Raw genomic sequence first — 17,843 nt, 5'->3', positions numbered from 1 at the left:
TTTTTCTTTTTTTTTTTTTTTGTCTTTAATATTTTACAGATGACCTGTTTTTTCCTTTCTGCAAGATTAAACTTCTTGTAAAGTTTATGGGTTGATACCCCCTCCAAAAAAAAGTTAATGGCTAATATATCTTTTTCAGGGTATGTTAGAACCCACAAAGGAACCACTGAAACCACTTTCTGCTGCAGAAAAAATTGCTTCTATCGGTCAGACAACTACCATGTCACCAGAAATGAACACATGTACATCTGACCAATTCCAGGTAAATATATTAGTATTTGTATAGATATGTTCATGCATGGATATCAATATGTCCCCACACGCTGTTTCTCTTAATATATAACTTACAATTTTTAAAATAATTTTTAAAATGTGATTTCATGATGGATGTGATTCAATTTCTTAGTAACATCCCTTGGAATACAATGAACAAATTATCTTTAATTTCCAAAAAAAGAAACACAATTTGAGAACTGGCTGGTTATGGGTAAGTCCTTTAAACTTATCTAAGCCTTAGTCTCTTTACCTATAAAATGAAGACTTTGAAGCAAGCATCTCTAAAAGTCCCTTGCAGCTTGAACATTGTATGATCATAATTACTGACACACAAATCTGGTAAGTGCTGGATTTCCAAAAAAAAAGGAAATACTGTTTATATGCCAGCTCTTCAAGTCTGCTATTGTGTGTTTTTCCTGAGTCCTGCAAAATTTTATAAAGTAATAAAACTTAGGCATGTTTATTACACCAAAAACTAGTGTTTCGGGGAGTTCGAATAAAAATGTTATTTAAGTTGAAAATGATGTGACATTTAACAAAACATTCTGTGGATTAAGAACAAAAGGAAGCTCTCTTTTCTTATTTATCTTCTTAGCACATTTAAGCACAAATTTTATTTCAGTCTAATATGTTTAATATCAAAGCTTCCCTCTCACTTTTTATCTGGCGGAATGTTTTAAAGAGGACATTACCATTTCTAAAACTTATTCTTAACTATGTTTGTCACTTCTTAACCTTCAGTTATATCTTACACAATATCATCTTCATTTACATCTAACACAAAAATGTATGTTTGGACAGCCTTTCCCAGAATATGTGTTCCATTGAATACTAATCCCCAGAGATGCTCCACTAAAGAAAGGTTCCAGGGTAAAGTAAGTTTGGGAAGTACTTCATACTGTACCCTACAACCACTGTTGGAGATTCACAACACACATTAAGGACTCTGAAGAATCTTGTAGTGAATTACCCTATTTCACTTTAATTAATGTCTCAAATTTACTTAGCTATGGGACCCTTTTCTGCAGAGACTGGAGGAGGAGAGAGCTATAAGACTCATGTCACTAGTGTTTTGAAGAACATACTTTAGAAAATAATGATACAAAGCAAGGTCCTGCCCTTTCGGGTGTGTTTCTAAAAACATCTGATATTACTGCTGTGTTCCACTGTGGTTTATTACTTGGCACAGCTCAAACACCCCTTTGAAGCCAGTTTACTATTGGCACTGAATTCGTGAGCAAAGAGACCCAATGCTAAAATGCCTGGCTTTATTGATGTTTGGGCAACAGGCAAGGTGACTTGGGCAAAATGTTTCAGTAGGTATAATCTGTCTTTAGTTATCCTCCTTTCATTGTCCTCTTGCTATGAACTGCTCTCCCAGGCCTGTTCTGCTATGGAGATTCCAAAATTACTTCTCCCACAGCACATTCCCACTTCTGCCTTAATCAGCATTCTTATTTCTACAGTGCTAGATATTAGGAGAGTTACTTGAGTATAACTACCTGGTTCATTTACCGAAATGAGGCCATTTGTTGCTAGTTTTGATTGCCTCCTTTCCCTTTTCTTCTCCATCCAACCATTTCCATTTGTTAAAGCTCCGTAAACTATTGCTTATTTTATCAGAATTAACTGTCACTGGTCATTTTGCCCCTCACTGATTTGGTTGATCTTTTGTATTTCATTCTAGTCATACCTCATACTTAGCATCTTTATTATATAATTGAATTATAGACTTGACTAAAAGTCTAGATGACCTAATAAAAATATGTGTGTTAATTTAATGGAAGACAATGGAAATTAATGTGTGTTAATTTAATGGAAGTGAGTTGCAGCTCCATTGTATGTATTCGGCTACTGCCATCTCTGTACACACACATACACGCCTATGTACTTGTAATCAAAGTATTACTGTCTCCCTGTTTATAGGCAAGTATAGAAATTGCAACACCATTTAAGCATATCTAACTTTTTTGTTAGAAGACGGAACTTGGTCTCTTGCTAATTTTATGATTAATCAAGTACATCCTTTTATTCTGTTAATGCACACATTTCTCTTTTTAAAAAGTACACATATAAATATTGCATTAACAGGTTTATTCTATACTTTGTTGTAGTTTGTGATACTCATGACTTTTACTTTTTAGGCTTTTCTAGGAACCAATGAAAGTAATATTTCCCAATGGAAGTTGTTCAAACTTATTTCTGAATTGACATGAGCCTTTATAAGTCTTTATTCTACCATACACACACACAGTAAAATTGCAGATTTCAGCATGCATATTAGAATTTTGTGCTGAGATGCCTGACCTCCATTGCTGAATTGTATGATCTTTGCTTGGCTCCACACTTGTGATTCAGATCAAAATATTTAACAAACATATGAAATGCATTTTAAAAATTCTCTTTTATAGAAAGCAATATTTCTTGCCACTATTCTTTGCCATGCTATGTATGTATTACTTTTACTTTACTTTTTGGCCATGCAGTAATGCTATTACATCTTCCTGCTGTCATAATTTTCAGATGAAACAGCCATAGCAGTTAATGCTAGAAGCTTAACAAAATGTGTCAGGAAAGACCTGTTTAATACCTGATTTGTTTTTTTCAAAAACCACATACCAAACCTTCCTTTCATAAAGTTTTTGTTTTGGGCAGCCCTAAACATTGACTTTCAAACTTAGCATAGTTATGTAATTCTCATTTTACTACATGCTTTTTGATCTGTCTATGTCAATTTTGGTGCCCATTGAATTTTTATTATTTCTTCCAAATTAGTTTGTACTCATTCATCTTGTAACAATTGCATCTCTTGTTTAGGAATTTAATAAATTAGTAACAACTGTTAATGGTGTTTTTTTTTACTTTTACCTGAAAAGGCAGCTTATCAATAAAAGCAGTAGTGGTAATTTTGTTATTTGGGGTTTTTTTTTTAAATCTTTATCCACTGAATTTCAAGGTCACGTCATCCATGGTGTCATTATTGATTCCCCTCTTAGTAGGATCATTGCTTTAACCACACTTTATTCACTGCTGAGTAGAGTCAGCTCTCTGGCTAGCAACTAGTCACCACTAGCAAACTTCCTCTCTTAGGCTCCTTGATGTGAATCAGAATGTTAGAAGAAAGAAAAAATTATTATCTACCATTATGCTGTCCTTTTACAAGAAGAAAACATATTTGGAAAGGCTAAGTGATATACCCAAAATCATACATCAGCTAAGACTATAACCCAAGTTTCCTGTCTCAAGTCTCTATTTTGTTTTTTGTTTTTCTTTGCTCTTTTTATGACCTGTTTCCTTAGTGTTTTTGTCTCTATAGGAATCATTCATACCACATTGCTTCAGGTTATTTTAAAATGCTTCATTCTAGTGCTTTTTCTTTGAGTTGCCTGGTCAATGCCATTAGCCTATAATTGCTTAGGTATCCAGTTTTTCATGTCTCAATTCCACTAAATGTTTATTCATGTTTTAGCACCTCATTATTTTAATATTGGCTATGTCTTAAAAATGCCATACACCATTATGAGAGGGTAAAATTCTAGCAAATCACTGAAATATTTCTAAGCACCCAGCTACTTGACATCATTTAGATTAAACATGTTAATGGAAGAGCTTTGCTCCATTTATCCAGAAATTTTGTTACTACATAAACCTGAGTTTTGTCGGTGTTGAATATGACTAAAGATGTCACTGACCTAGAAGTAGAATAATATAAATTGAATCTGTCGGAGTGCCGAGAGTTGTTTGCTTTGTTTGTTTGTTTGTTTTGGAGATAAACTAAAGATCTTTTCTAAATGTTGTTCATCAGTCTTCAAGTAGGTTATAAACTAGATTTTCACTAGAATTTTTTGTTAAAATTATAAATTCACAGATAGCTGTAAAGGTAATACAGAAGATGTGCCTTGTACCCTTCATAGGTTTCCCTCATGATTACATCTTACGTAATTATAGTACAATATCACAACCATTAGTAAGATATTTATACAATATATGTGTGTAGTTCTGTCATTTTATCACTTGGAGAGATGCATGTAACTACAACAGCAGTCAAGATACAGAACTCTTCCATCACCACAAAGCATTCCCTTAATAGTTCCCTCCCCACTGACCCTACCTTGCCCCACTCCCACAACTATCCCTAACTGCTAGCAACCACTAATGTTAGCATTTTGCTTTGCTTATACTGCTCCCCGCCCACACACACAACTTCCAAGCCTTACTTTGTTTGGGGCAAACTAAATGCTTATTATAGTAACATACCTATCACTGGTATCCCAGTTATCAAAATAATTGTTGTTATGATATCATGGTATTAGACTTTCAGAAATAACCAGTTCATTCTCCTTTCCTATAAGGAACAGTGTCTTTACACAGAAAAAAAAATGAGTACAAAGTTTTAATGGTACCTACCTTATAATAAAGCATATACATATATACAGGAAAGCAATAAAAGACATGTTAATATTGAGTCTAATGAAATAGATTATTTCAGTAAGTGTTGTCAACACCACCCCAAAATAAAAAAGAAAACTGAAAACCACAATTTTTTCTCATCAAGAATATTCTTAAAATAGAGCAATGCTTATTTAAAAAATGTTTTTTACTACCATCCATCTTATTTGTACTTATATGTATTTCATTTTGTCTTTATGTGTTTGGCAGTTAACAGTATTTTAAAACCTGTAATAGTCAAATGAGTTTGAGTATACTTTTTAGTACACTAAAAAGTGTAATTATTTTAAAAATTAAATTCTGATGCAGATTATAAGTAATCTCTAATGTAGAGAAATTGATTAAATTTTAAAATATATTTTTTACCATAGTTTCTATTTACTAACCCATAATTTCTTTTATAATTTGGAAAATTGTAAAGAACCAGAGACCTTAGACTTTGAAGCTTCTCATTTTATATATGACAAGACCAATTAAATTAATGATACATGGTCATACAACTAGTTACTTAGGAGTTACTCAGTCTCGAGCAACCCAGATCTCCACAGTTTTAGTATGGTACCTTCTCTATTTAATTATACTATCTATCAAGAAATTTTAAGTGGCTAATCATTTAAAATAACTACACTAGTTAAAAAAAAAGTCAGTGATTTTTTAAATATTTTAATGTTTTTAGTGTACTCAAGCCAATAGTTTAAATCATGATTTGAGAATAGGCTGAAATCTTGACATAGAATCAGTCCATAAATTTATACTTGAAAATGTGAAGATAATTCTATTTCTCAGATACTTTTGTGATGTCAACAGTCTGTACCGTTTGTAAATTTTGCAGTTTCAGTTTGAGTTAATATTTGCAGATAACCTTCTGAAATTGCAAATTATCCCAATTTTGTCTTTAGATATTTTATTGCCCAATTATTTTGCTATAATATATATTTTTAAGGATTCTTTATGTTGCTACAACCTGTACTGATTAATTCTGATTTTTTGATTTTCAACTCTAGGAGTCTCTACCACCCGTCCAGTTTGACTGGAGTAGCAGTGGCCTTACTAACCCTTTAGATGGTACGTCTCTCCGTAGAGCCTCTAGCACCAGAGCTAGAGTTAAGAAAGCTACAAAGTTCAGACAGACTTCTCTCTGCTGATTTCCTTTTTTGTTTCAATATAACTTCTTATTCTTATCTTTGGAAATTCAGGCTTTCTTTCCAAATAGTAATTGCTCAAGAAGCCAGCCATTACTATTATTAATAGTATTAATGTTCAATATAGGTAGTAGTAGCTAGGTAAAATTTTAGTTAAAGCCAAAAACAAGCTGCTTTATTTTTTACAAATATCTAAGGTGTTTAAATGATATTTTAGGTAGAAACAATTTACTTGAAATTTGTTTCTGTAGTTTTAATTTATAGAGTTTTCTTGGATGCAAAGTTTTGTGGCTAGAGGCTGCTTTAAACCACAAAGCACAATTATTTAACCAAAAACAGTGTGCAAATAGATCCATATTTATTGACTTAAAGTAGTTTTCAGATTTAATAATGTTTTGTAAAGCACTTATATGCAAATGGAAATGAATGGTTTTCATGATCTTTTTCTAAAACTTATCTCAAAATACTAGGAAGTAGTTCCAGAAGTAATTAGTTTCACTAGAGGCTTTAAGAGAAATTCCTGAAAAGGGGATAACTTATTCCAGTAATGTGGGGTCTTTAAAATCACACAAAAAGCTGTCTTTTCAATGCGTTGACACCACAGTTTTAATTGGACTCTTAAGATAAAATTACTCTTAACTCCTCATACTTCATCAGTTGTTTGAGCTATTGCCTAAAACACCTGTCATTCTCAGTTTTGCCTTAGAGTGGGGATCCTAAGATATGTGAAAAGCATCCAATTGAATAACAGTGCTGAAGGAAAGCCTGGATGCACCTTTTGCTGTTGTCTGGTGTCTTATTTAGTCAAATCATCGTGCTTTTTATTAACAAACAACTTCTTTAAAAATGTATATTATTTCTGATTACTGTTTCAGAGTTAAAGGGGAACAGTACAGCTTGAGGTTACACATCAGGGTAGGGTAGTTATGACATTCCTTATTATGTTTCATTTTAAAATAAGTTAATGTATTGGTGCGTGTCCTAAAACTGACAGCTTTGTCGCTTTTAAAAGATCATTAACTAGAAACCAACATTACTAACATGAAATATTGATTTGGGCATGTACAGTGATTTAATGTTGGGTTGAGATTAAAGTATTGTTTCCCTTTAACGGATATATTTTCCCTTTGGTCTTTCTGGTATGGCTTCGAGTTTTGATGGGAAGAACTGAACTCCTAACTAAAACCTTACTAAGTGTTCAATTACTTACGTTGTACATGAGAAAATGTACATTGAATTAAATTGTTACTTCAGAAATGTCCTTAGTAATGAAAAACTAATACTGTACACATTGTTTTAATGTTGATTTAAAAATGTGTAATGACTACTAATTATAACCTGCATGTTCAAGTGTGTGTCTTACCCCTTTTTACACATAACCCCTCCTCCCTTGGCTTACCTTCTGTGTGGCTGCCTATCAACACGGTCACTGAATTTCAAGCTAGTGGAGGTTCCACTCTTCTGAACCTTGATTTCTTTGGGCCCGTGGATGACAGTAGCTCTAGCAGCAGCACCACAATCCCAGGTCAGCAGAGTGTTAAAACCACAATTCTAGTTTATTTACTAAAAGCATGACCACATCACTTGACTTTCCTATAAACAAGGAAACAAGTAGATTGTATTCTCTATGATGTCTTTCTAATACTTTTTTTTTCATCTATCATTGTTTTCTAGTAGCTGACTATAGCAAATGACTTATGTGAAATGTATTTTAAGGAAAGCTTTCTCAGAGTGTAATATTCAGAGCTGAAAGTAGTCTCTAGGTATAAAATAGCCCTAATGTCCTTAGACATTTAAAGGGAGGGGGTTTTTTTCTTGTAAGTGAAAAATGTGATGTTTTATATGCTTATTTTTTAAAGCATATTCTTTAAAGTCATTTTAAAAATATAAGTTTAGAGATAAGAATATTTTAGTACACAAAGATGGCTTTACATTATAGTGCCTGTTATAATAGAACTTTTACAAATTCTAACATTCAATTAGTTGTTTATTAGTGTTGCTAAATGTATAATTAGGCCCCAAACTATTGGAGTCTAGCACTTAGTTATATAGTCCCACATAGAACTATAACTGTTTTTATGTAGCTCTTAAATAGAAAGTATACTGTTACAGTTTTCCATGGAGAAAAAGAAAAAGTTACAAAAGTGAATAGCAGAAAATAATTACTATGAGATACTAAAAGTTAGAAATTAAACCTTACTGGAGCGCCTGTTAAATTAATGTTTAGCCCTGCAACAGTTCAGTTCATTGACCAAAGAACTAATGTACTTTGTTATTTGCTAACTGAATAAAAGATTAAAATATAATGGCATTTTTATGTTTACATTTTATTTTAAATGATTTTAATGAGTCTCTGTCATCCCAATTTGTGATTAGGTAATCATGCCCACTGATCACCAGGCAGCCGTTGGGTGCTATATAGATGCTGATGCCCAGAACGCTTAGTGAGGATTCCTCTCTGTCCCCACTAGTGGTCAGTTACACAGCCAGCCTGGTTCCTGAGAATTTGCTGAGTTTGTTCTATTCAACTAGATAACCCTGCTACCCACTTCCAGCAGCTTAGGCACCATAATGGGAAATGGGGGAGAGTAAAAGAATCAGCTAAGAGTGAACCTGGGTCGAGGATGCCTTTCTGCAAGGTCTGCTTATGGAAATCCAATCCTGCTATAAGGAAGTTCCAAGACCATTAGGTAGAAGAACTGGGTTCCTCAAATCTAAGCCCCTGGTTATCATGTTGATTGTTTCCAAAAGTTTGCAAGCATGTGAAAAACCAATCTGTGTCTGGTTTTGACTGCAAAATGATATTTCACTATTTACTTAAATTACTTCTAAATACATTTGAGCTATAGAATGACCTGGGTGAGCTAATTAGTTGTTTTTAATACTTAATGGTGGGGGGGGGGGGAAGCTTGTATATCCATTTCCTTATTACTGTATTCCCAAGAATGAATTACCAAGTTCTCATTTTTAATTTGCTCTCAGCTTTGTTTTATCATGAACTATATTATAATTTAAATGAGGTCACTATTTTTGGATGCCTAAAACCTGGTTTAAATTTAATTTTTGGTTACATTTCAAACTCAGTTAAAAATTATCCATAGGAGCACAAATAATCTGACCATATAAAGAAGTACAGAAATGGCCTGATAACCAGGCTCAGTATACACAGCTCTTAGAAGAAGAGCAAGCGGTTTCAGAAGCTTAGAGCTGTAATGGAAGTGAAATTAGCATGGTCAAATGCGGTCCTCATTACTTTGGAAACTTTTAAATATTTTTGTTCTGTATTTTCATTAAAATGCTCTAGCTGCTGTATAAATTTGATTACTATAAAGTTGCTTTGGCTTTTTTTTATTGCTATTGAGTTTTATTAAAACTTACCATCAAGCTACAGGTATCAATACCTTCCTTAGTATTCCATTTCACCACTTGCTTGCACTTTTTCTGACTTGTTTCTGGGAAAGTCACTTTGTCTTAGCTTGCGGTTATTTAATTATTTTGTGTATGAGACTTAGGAGGTTGGCATAGAACTTGGTTGGCTAGCTTTAGTTACATAACTATACTGTGCCTCATTAAGGTTGTTAAGAAAAACTTCATTAAAAAAATTACTCTCTTAATGATTAGTATAAAGTAGGTAGCTATCTTGTTTTTGAAAAATATAGCCATAGTACTATTTTTTATTATTTATTATTTTTTTTAATGATAGCGTTTGGGGCTGTGGTAGGTTGATTTTTTTTGTTCCCTTTTTTTAATCTCCCACTTTACTCTGACAGCCAAATGGCCAGTATTTTACAAACCCAGCGAAATTTTTATTAGTACTTTCCTGTTGCCAGTTAGAATGTAGTTGTTTATTCTGCATTATGCATTAGACAGCTACTAAAATTTGTGGTTACTTGGATTCTAACTTTTCACAGTGGAGAAAGGAGATACTTTGGGTTCATTTGGTCCTTTTACAGGCATCTATAACTTTTTACATTTTAATTGAAAACTATATAATTATTATAGAAATACAAAGAAAAGGCCTTGCCTTTTAAATATATTTTGAAACTGTACCTTAATGAAATATTAAGAACTTGGGAGAGTCAACATTTTCTATAGCCTTCCTCCCTTGTACACAGTAACTGTGGAAGCCGCTTTTGCTTGATTTCTGTAAACATCTGAGATCAATGTTTACATATGCTAGCCATCTATCTACAAAGTTGGTTAATAGAAGGCAATTCCTGAGTTTTTTCTTAACCTTGAAATATTTCGAAACAGGGAAACTTGTAAATATCAATATCTACATTTATATGTAATTTTATCAGCTGATCATCAGGGCTTTTTTAGAAATAATAAGAAAAGATTGATGAAGCTATAAGACATTCTTCCTTAAAGCCTGCTTTTCTGTCATACTCTGAAACTGCTGAACTTTTCATCTAATTTGCTGGGACCAAGGAGAGTGTAGGATTAAAAGGGTTTTTTATCCGGTTATCTTCATTACCCAAAGTTTAGCTTGAGTTGAAATATTTAATTGTTCTTTTCAGTGTTTTCATAGTCATATTTAATATAAATCTCCAGTCAGAGGAAATACAAAAGTATTTATGTATATTTTAGTGAAGTTAGATAAGGGGAGGATTTTATACACTTTTACAATAAGTCTAATCCTCTAACATAGCTTCACTTTGAATTCTTCTAACAAGATATTTGAACTTCTGGCTACTGCATTTAGATATGAAACTATGGAAATATAATTAACCCTTGAGACAGTTTTTATTTTGTCTAAAAGTAGTTCTTTTTTTTTTTCACTTTTTCTGAGAATATTATACCCTCCCCACTTCTTACCTAAAGAAAGAACAATTTGATATATAATTTATCTTTGGTAATAATTTGATGCTTTGAGTAATATGTCCTCAGATGGTCAGAATATTTAAACTAACCAAATTACATTTGAAACATTATATTAGCTTCCAAACCTTTTGATGTGAAAGAAAATAATGGAGAAAAATGGTAAGGGAGGTAGGAGAGGAAAGTTCAAAAAATGAGAATCAGTCCATTTAAAATTTGAGGTGTATTATTGTATGACAAATCAGTGTATTATTCTCTTTATAAAATATTGTTTCATAGTGTAAACTAATCCAAAAGTGAGGGAATTTTCTATAGCAGATAGAATTTTTAGAAGTACTTGGATGGTATTATGTTAGATAAGGGCTATATTTATATCAAAGTGGAATTTTAAAAGTATTTTCCTACTTAATAATTCTGAAAAATGGAACTTATAATTTAAAAAATAAACGCAGTAGTACAGTGTACTACAGATATGTTTATAAAAGACTCAGATGTTTACAGAATAATTGCCTTTTGCATCTTGGATTGTGGCTATTGAGTGACCTATTACAGCTTGCCATCACTGACTGTCATTTTATACTACAAGGTGTGGATCCAGAGTTGTATGAGTTAACAACTTCTAAACTGGAAATCTCCACTTCAAGCCTCAAAGTGACTGATGCATTTGCAAGACTCATGTCCACAGTAGAGAAGACAAGCACATCTACCAGGTAAACAGCTAGTTACACCCTAATTTTGAATTCTCTGTTAAAACAGCCCAGATGGTAAAACACATAAGATGGCAGTATTTCAGTGTATTGTATTAAAATTCACTTGATATTTATAAAAACCAATAGATTTCTAATTCCAAAATAGTATCAAGTTATGTTTACTTATGAACTTTATTAGAACAGGGCTATTTCATGAGACTAGAAGGGGCTAACAGATATGGTTCACCCCCCCACTCCCCACCCTAACTTTGTAGAGAAAAATTCTAATTAAGTATTGAGATCATAAAGCCACTATAGAACTACTCCCCCCACCCCCCGCCTTTTCTTTTTCATAACCTACTGAGAAGACCATCTTCGAGAATCCAGTATCACAGTCCCTGAGTCACTTGTGCTAATCTTTTCATTTCCAGACTAAGGTAGAGCAAGGGGTAGCCACTATTTCATTATCTGAAGTTTTCCTGATGCGCAGCACCTCTGATTGCTTTACCAAGGTTTCTAGGATCCCCTTCAGGACTTTAGAAAAGCAGTTATTCCCAGTGTCAGAACCAGATACAAGGAATGTCACTTGGGCCTTGTGTTTGGTATCAGGAAACCTTTAGTTTTACATAATTAAGCACTTGAATAAGCCATTGCTTTGACATGTTAGCCATAAGAATAAACCAGTTTCTAAGAAGCAGCTAATCATTAAATGGAGCCAATAAATCACTGCTGCAAGAGCAAGTATTGGTTGATTGGCATACCAGCTCTGCTGTCCCAAATCCATGAAACATCAGCATTTGAAAATGGAAATAGTTACCTGTTAATTGCCCATTTTGGCAGAAGTATTTTAGCTCTTTCTCCTGAATAAAAACATTCAACTTACTTGTCAAATTCAGATTAATCTTTTAAATCAGTTATTCTGTAGAAAAACATTCATTTAAAAAGGCTTTTTTTCTTGAAAGTAATAAATGCTCACCTGTCTTAAAACTTTGGCTTGAATTATCACATTGCCTTTTAAAATGTATGTATACTTAAGTATCTGTTCATTCAACAGATATTTATTATTAATAAATTTGTATTATTAATACTATTAATACTTATAATTGTGAAAAGCTATTATTATTTGTTTTATAATTTTGGATACCTTTAACTTTTCCCTGGAATGGATTTGTAGCATGCACATTCTCGTTTGTCCGCAGATTCCCACCATTGTTCTCATTACCCCTATTTCTTTGTACTAACACTACCTGGCACTCTTAAAGCCTACTATTAAGTGAACCTACTTGTAAATGAAACCATTATGGATGTTTTGCTTACTTTCTAATTTTTTCTTTTACCAAATAAATTATATTTTCAAATTGTAATTCTTCTCATACAAATTTCTCATCTATTTTTTTATATACATATTAGCCAAAATTAGTGTACATTTAGCTTTAAAAACAACAAAAACGCCAATGCTCCTATTGTCTGGGCTTTGCCCTACTGTTTCCAGACAATCTTATCTAAGGACAATCCTGTATTTTTTCCTCTTCAGTGTCACTGAACTAGTTTTGGAAATCTCGAGGATGCGAATTCCTTCTTTGGGCCATTAGGAGGAGCTCTAAACCACGTTGTTAACTTGCTCTCCTAACTTTTTAACGCATCCTTGAAACACGCTGTACACTAGGAACTTTTCTAACTCCTATCACTTTAAGAAGTTATTTTCATTTTTTCCCTTAGTTTATACTATTATGGAATGAACTAAAGCTATAACATATATCATAGGGCCAGTGTTGTAGCTGCATTGAATTAACTCTCTACTATCTGCTCTTTAAAGACATGCAAGCTTTTAGCTTTAAAATACTTTCATCTTCTTGCTTACCTTTTCTAGTATAGAGAAAAATTACTTCCTAATTTTAATCAGTGGATGACCAGCTAGTTAGTAGCCACAGACCTCTAACTTAAGTTTATACATGCCCAAAGAACTAGTCAAAAAGGATACATCTTTTTTTTTACTTTTTAATTGAGATATAATTCACATACCATAAAATTCACACTTCCCAAGTGTATAATTTAGTTATTTTTAGTATATTCACAAGGTTGCACAGCCGTCACCATTGTCTAATTACAGAACATTTTTATCACCTCAAAAAGAAACCCCATACCCATTAGCCAGTCATTGTCTATCTGCCATTTTCCTCAGCCCCTGGCAAGCACTAGTCTGCTTTCTGTCTCTGTAGATTTGCTTATTCTGGTTATTTCATGTAAGTGGAATCATACAGTATATGGCCTTTTGGGTCTCGCTTTTTTCACTTAGCATGATATTTTCAAGTTCAACCATGTCATTGCACGTATCAGTACTTTTCATTCTTTTTTGTGGCTGCATAGTATCCCGTTTTATGGATATACCACATTTTGTTATCCATTAATCAGTTACTGGACATTTGGATTGTTTTCACTTTCTGACTGCATTCATGTACAAGTTTTTGTGTGGACAGATGTTTTCAGTTTTCTTGGGAATGGAACTGCTGGGTCACATGGTAACTGTTTAACTGTTTGAGGAGTTGCCAAACTGTTTTCCAAAGTGGTGGCTCCATTTTACATTTCTACCAGTAAAGTATAAGAGTGTCAGTTTCTCTGCATTCTCACTAAGGCTTGTTATTGTCTGACTTTTTGGTTATAGCCATCCTAATGAATATGAAATGATATCTCACTGTCATTTTGATTTGCATTTTTCTGGTGGCTAATGATGTCAAGTATCTTATAAGGTGCTTATTAACCATTTGTATCTCTTTAGAGAAATGCCTATTCATGTCCTTTACCAATGTTTTTTGGGGTAATTTGTCTTTATTATAAGAATTTTACATATTCTGGATACTTTACATATTCCGGATCTCTATCAGGTATATGGTTTGCAAGTATATTTTCTCATTGTGTGAGTTGTTTTTTTCCACTTTCTTGATAGTGTCCTGCAAAACACAAAAGTTTCTTAATTTTGATGAAATATACAATTTATATATGTTTTCTGTTGTTGCTCATGCTTTAGATGTCATATCTCAGAAACCATTGCCTACCTCAAGGTCGGAAAAATTTACACATAGGTTTTCTTCTAAGAGTTTTATAGTTTCAACTCTTATATTTAGATCTTTGATCCATTTTGAGTTCTTTAATATGATGTAAGATAGGGGACCAACTTTATTCTTTTGCATGTAGATATCCAGTTGTACCAGCACTGTTTATTAAAATGACTGTTCTCTCCCCTATGAAATGGTCTTGTCACCCTTGTTGAAAATCAGTTTACCAGAAATGTGTGGGTTTATTTCTAGACCGTTAATAGTATTCCTTTGACAAAAAGAATAAATCTTAACTAGAGAGAATATAAATCAAAATTAGGTCACTGCCTGTGGCTTTGTATAAAGGTCATAATATATAACTTTTTATTTTCAATTTCTCTTCAAGCATTTTCTTCTTATATTTTAGGAAAACTAGATCATATCAGTGCTCAGTGACTACAGATAAATGCACAAACAATTATGTAAACTTTTTTTATTTTTAAACACAGCTTCATATTGCCTTCAAGTAATGCCTCTAAAATAAGGCAATTGGTTGAAACCCTAGAATCATCTTTACCAACCATTCCTTGAGTGGAAGCTTCTTCCTCTACTCTCCCACACCCCAACTGCACTCCACAAATGAAGAAGTACATTTAGGTGCAGTTTTGTTAGTATTTTAATAACCTTTTATCATTATAGAAGCCATAAGATATATCATAGAAAGTTAGAAGATACAGGTAAACAAAATTTTTTAAATTTAAGTATCACATTCTTACCACTCAGATCACTATAACTCCTTAGTCCATATTCTTTCAGATCTTTTTTTATGCAAATAGACATGCATGTGTGTTGCTTTAACCAAAAATGAGATTTTATAGACCATGGTGCATTGAACCCACTCTTGCAGTTAGTGATCTCCATCTTCAATTTCAGTAAATTTTCATTTCATCAAATACCCAAGCTATATTCAGATTTCCCCAACAATGCCCTTTCTGCTTTGTCCAAACCAGTAATCAATCTAGGACTATTGTACGTGGCTGTTATGGCTTTTAAGTCCCTTTTAACCTAGCATATCTACCTTCAGTCCTTTTGTTTTTCAGTTTAATAACACTAGCTTATTAAAAAGATCAATCCAGTTATCCTGGAGAATGTCCCAACCTCTGGATTTGTCTGTTTGCTTCCTTCAAGTAGTATTTAATATGTTTCTCTAATCCCCTTATTTCACGTAAACTGGAAATTATGTCTAAAGTTTTGATGGAGTCAGGTAAACCATTTTGGCTAGAATACATCATAGGTGTTTTATCATGTCAGAAGACATACAGCCTGTTGACTCCCACCATTAGTGATGCTAAGATTGACCATTGGTGAGAGGCTAACCTTTTCCATTATATAGTTTGGTTTTTCACTTTGAGACCAAAAAGTTGAACTATCTGGTTTTAGTTTAGAATGATGCAGATATCCAGTTCCGCGTCAAATACCCACCTCATCATTTTGCCATCATTTAAGTGCAATTAAATGAAGATTTTAACCAGAAAAATTTGGAGTGCTCTTCCATTCTCCTGAGAAACCCTAGAACTGAGTTCATTGTTGGTTGACCTGCTGATGGTTTCAGTGTGCCTAAAGCTGACCCTCCATTGAAGATGTTGGGTCCTAAAAGTCTGATGTTTGGTTTTTCAGTAATTTTATAGAATCTTTTGATTTCAGCCTGATTTTAAAAGCAGTAACAACAGAAATGTTGACTTATAAAATAAAGCCTGAATCTATGTTTTCTTGTTTTATCTTCTGAATTCCCACTCCCATCCCAAGGACAAAGAAAATATTTAGATGGATGAAATAACTTGTGTCACACCTAACAGAGTACTAGATATCTTTTATCATAAAAGAGATTGGGCTTTTTAGAGTTAACAATTTTAAATGAACTTTGATCTAAAATTAATATCTTTATGACTACAACTATTCTTTGAATAATTTAACACCCTGGAAAAAAAATAAAGGTTGAATTACAATCACGTGCTCAATTTGAGCTATATTTGAAGCTCAGTTGGCATTTTTTGTGGGTCACCTGCTAGGAAGACATGGGTCACCAAGCGTTCCTCATATATGTACGAGGCACCAGACTGCTCACTTCTAGTACTGAGGGCCAGTGTAGTAAAACGTACTTCATCTAGAGAACCCACAGGATTTGGAGATTTCCCCTCTTTCTAGGTCCTTCCTGCCCATGTACATCCTCAACATCAGCTGCCAGCCCTAATGCTGCTGCTTCTGGACCAGCTTTCTGTGTCCCAGTGAGGCTGAGGCTGGGTTTTGAGCTAAGGGTTTTCTCTCCTGGAATTCCCCCATGGGGATGAAGAGTGCCTGAGGTTAAAATGACTTACAAGGTCTTGTGCCAGACATACTTTGTTTTATGTTGAGGTAATTTTGGTAGTTTCACAGGGAGCAGGGGGAAATCCAGCTGAGCGGAGTGTTATTAGGGCTTCTGAATTATATTTCTGCTTAGTAACATTTTAAAAGTATGCCTGGGGACATGCGAGCTGTACATGTGTACATGTGAATATCTGTACATATGTGCCTAGCTATAATTAACATACATAAATAGGGCATGCTTCTTTATAGGAGATTTGGCTTCTGGCACAGGAAGCACACAACACAACGGTATTATGAGGTTTCAGGAACTGGCAGAGAAAAGGAGACTCAGGTCCCCACAGATTGCTAACTATGGTTAGAGTGGATTTTCTCCCATTTTACCTACAGCAAAGTCACATTAACACACTTCTCTTTTTTTCATTTGTCAATAGGAAACCGAAAAGAGAAGAGCACCTGAGTGAAGAAGCCATCAAGGTGATTGCTAGCCTTCCTGACTTAACGTTTATGCATGCCAAGGTGTTGATGTTCCCAGCTACCTTAACACCTTCCACAAGCTCCCAGGAGAAAGCAGACTGATAACTGATGTAAACTGGACAGTTTCAATTGCTTTTCCTTCACTCCATCCCTCTCCTACCATCAAAAGCATACCTGCTGTAATTAAAAAAAATTCAAGTTCAGCTGATTTGTTGGTAAGCCGCATTAGAAAGGTATACATAGTAATGTATATTTATTTACATACTGAAGTCCTAAATTTATATTAGAAAAAATGTAAATAATCGGGGGTGAACATTTTTGAAGATTTATTCTTTTTGTGTTGCTGGGGTATATACATTTATGTCTTTGTGAAATACACTGGTGGTGTCCTTCTTACAAAACTTTTGAAATAAAAAAAATTAAAAACTCAAATCTCCACTCTGTGAAATCCCCTTCAGTCTTTTCAGATTGCATTGAATGTCCTATTAATTTTTTATATCATCTCAATTACTTTTGCTATCATAAGTAAGCTCCAAAGTCCCTGTTAAATTTTTTTTTTTTTTTTTTTTTTACTTTTGTGTGTGGTAAGTTTGTTT

At 33.5% G+C, this 17,843-nt stretch overlaps 1 protein-coding gene across 3 annotated transcripts in view; it reads left to right on the top strand.

Annotated features, from left to right (window-relative positions):
• AFTPH (aftiphilin) overlaps positions 1–17,679 on the top strand; it is a 61,586-nt gene extending 43,907 nt beyond the window's left edge. Inside the window, exons 6-10 of one of the 3 annotated variants that reach the window (XM_015587600.2) lie at positions 140–262; positions 5,730–5,790; positions 7,309–7,392; positions 11,275–11,398; positions 17,205–17,679. In XM_015587600.2, the coding sequence (XP_015443086.1) occupies positions 140–262; positions 5,730–5,790; positions 7,309–7,392; positions 11,275–11,398; positions 17,205–17,349 (537 nt within the window). In that variant the 3' untranslated portion in view covers positions 17,350–17,679. The remainder of the gene's footprint in view (positions 1–139; positions 263–5,729; positions 5,791–7,308; positions 7,393–11,274; positions 11,399–17,204) is intronic. The other 2 variants (XM_006909549.3, XR_003045652.1) reach the window with 2 other exon arrangements.
• The last annotated feature ends 164 nt before the right edge of the window (positions 17,680–17,843 follow it).

The sequence above is a fragment of the Pteropus alecto genome, unplaced genomic scaffold (genome assembly GCF_000325575.1).
Source record: "Pteropus alecto unplaced genomic scaffold, ASM32557v1 scaffold131, whole genome shotgun sequence".
NCBI lineage: Eukaryota > Metazoa > Chordata > Mammalia > Chiroptera > Pteropodidae > Pteropus > Pteropus alecto.
Note: the sequence above shows the minus strand (reverse complement) of the source record. Positions and strands in the feature narration are given on the sequence as shown.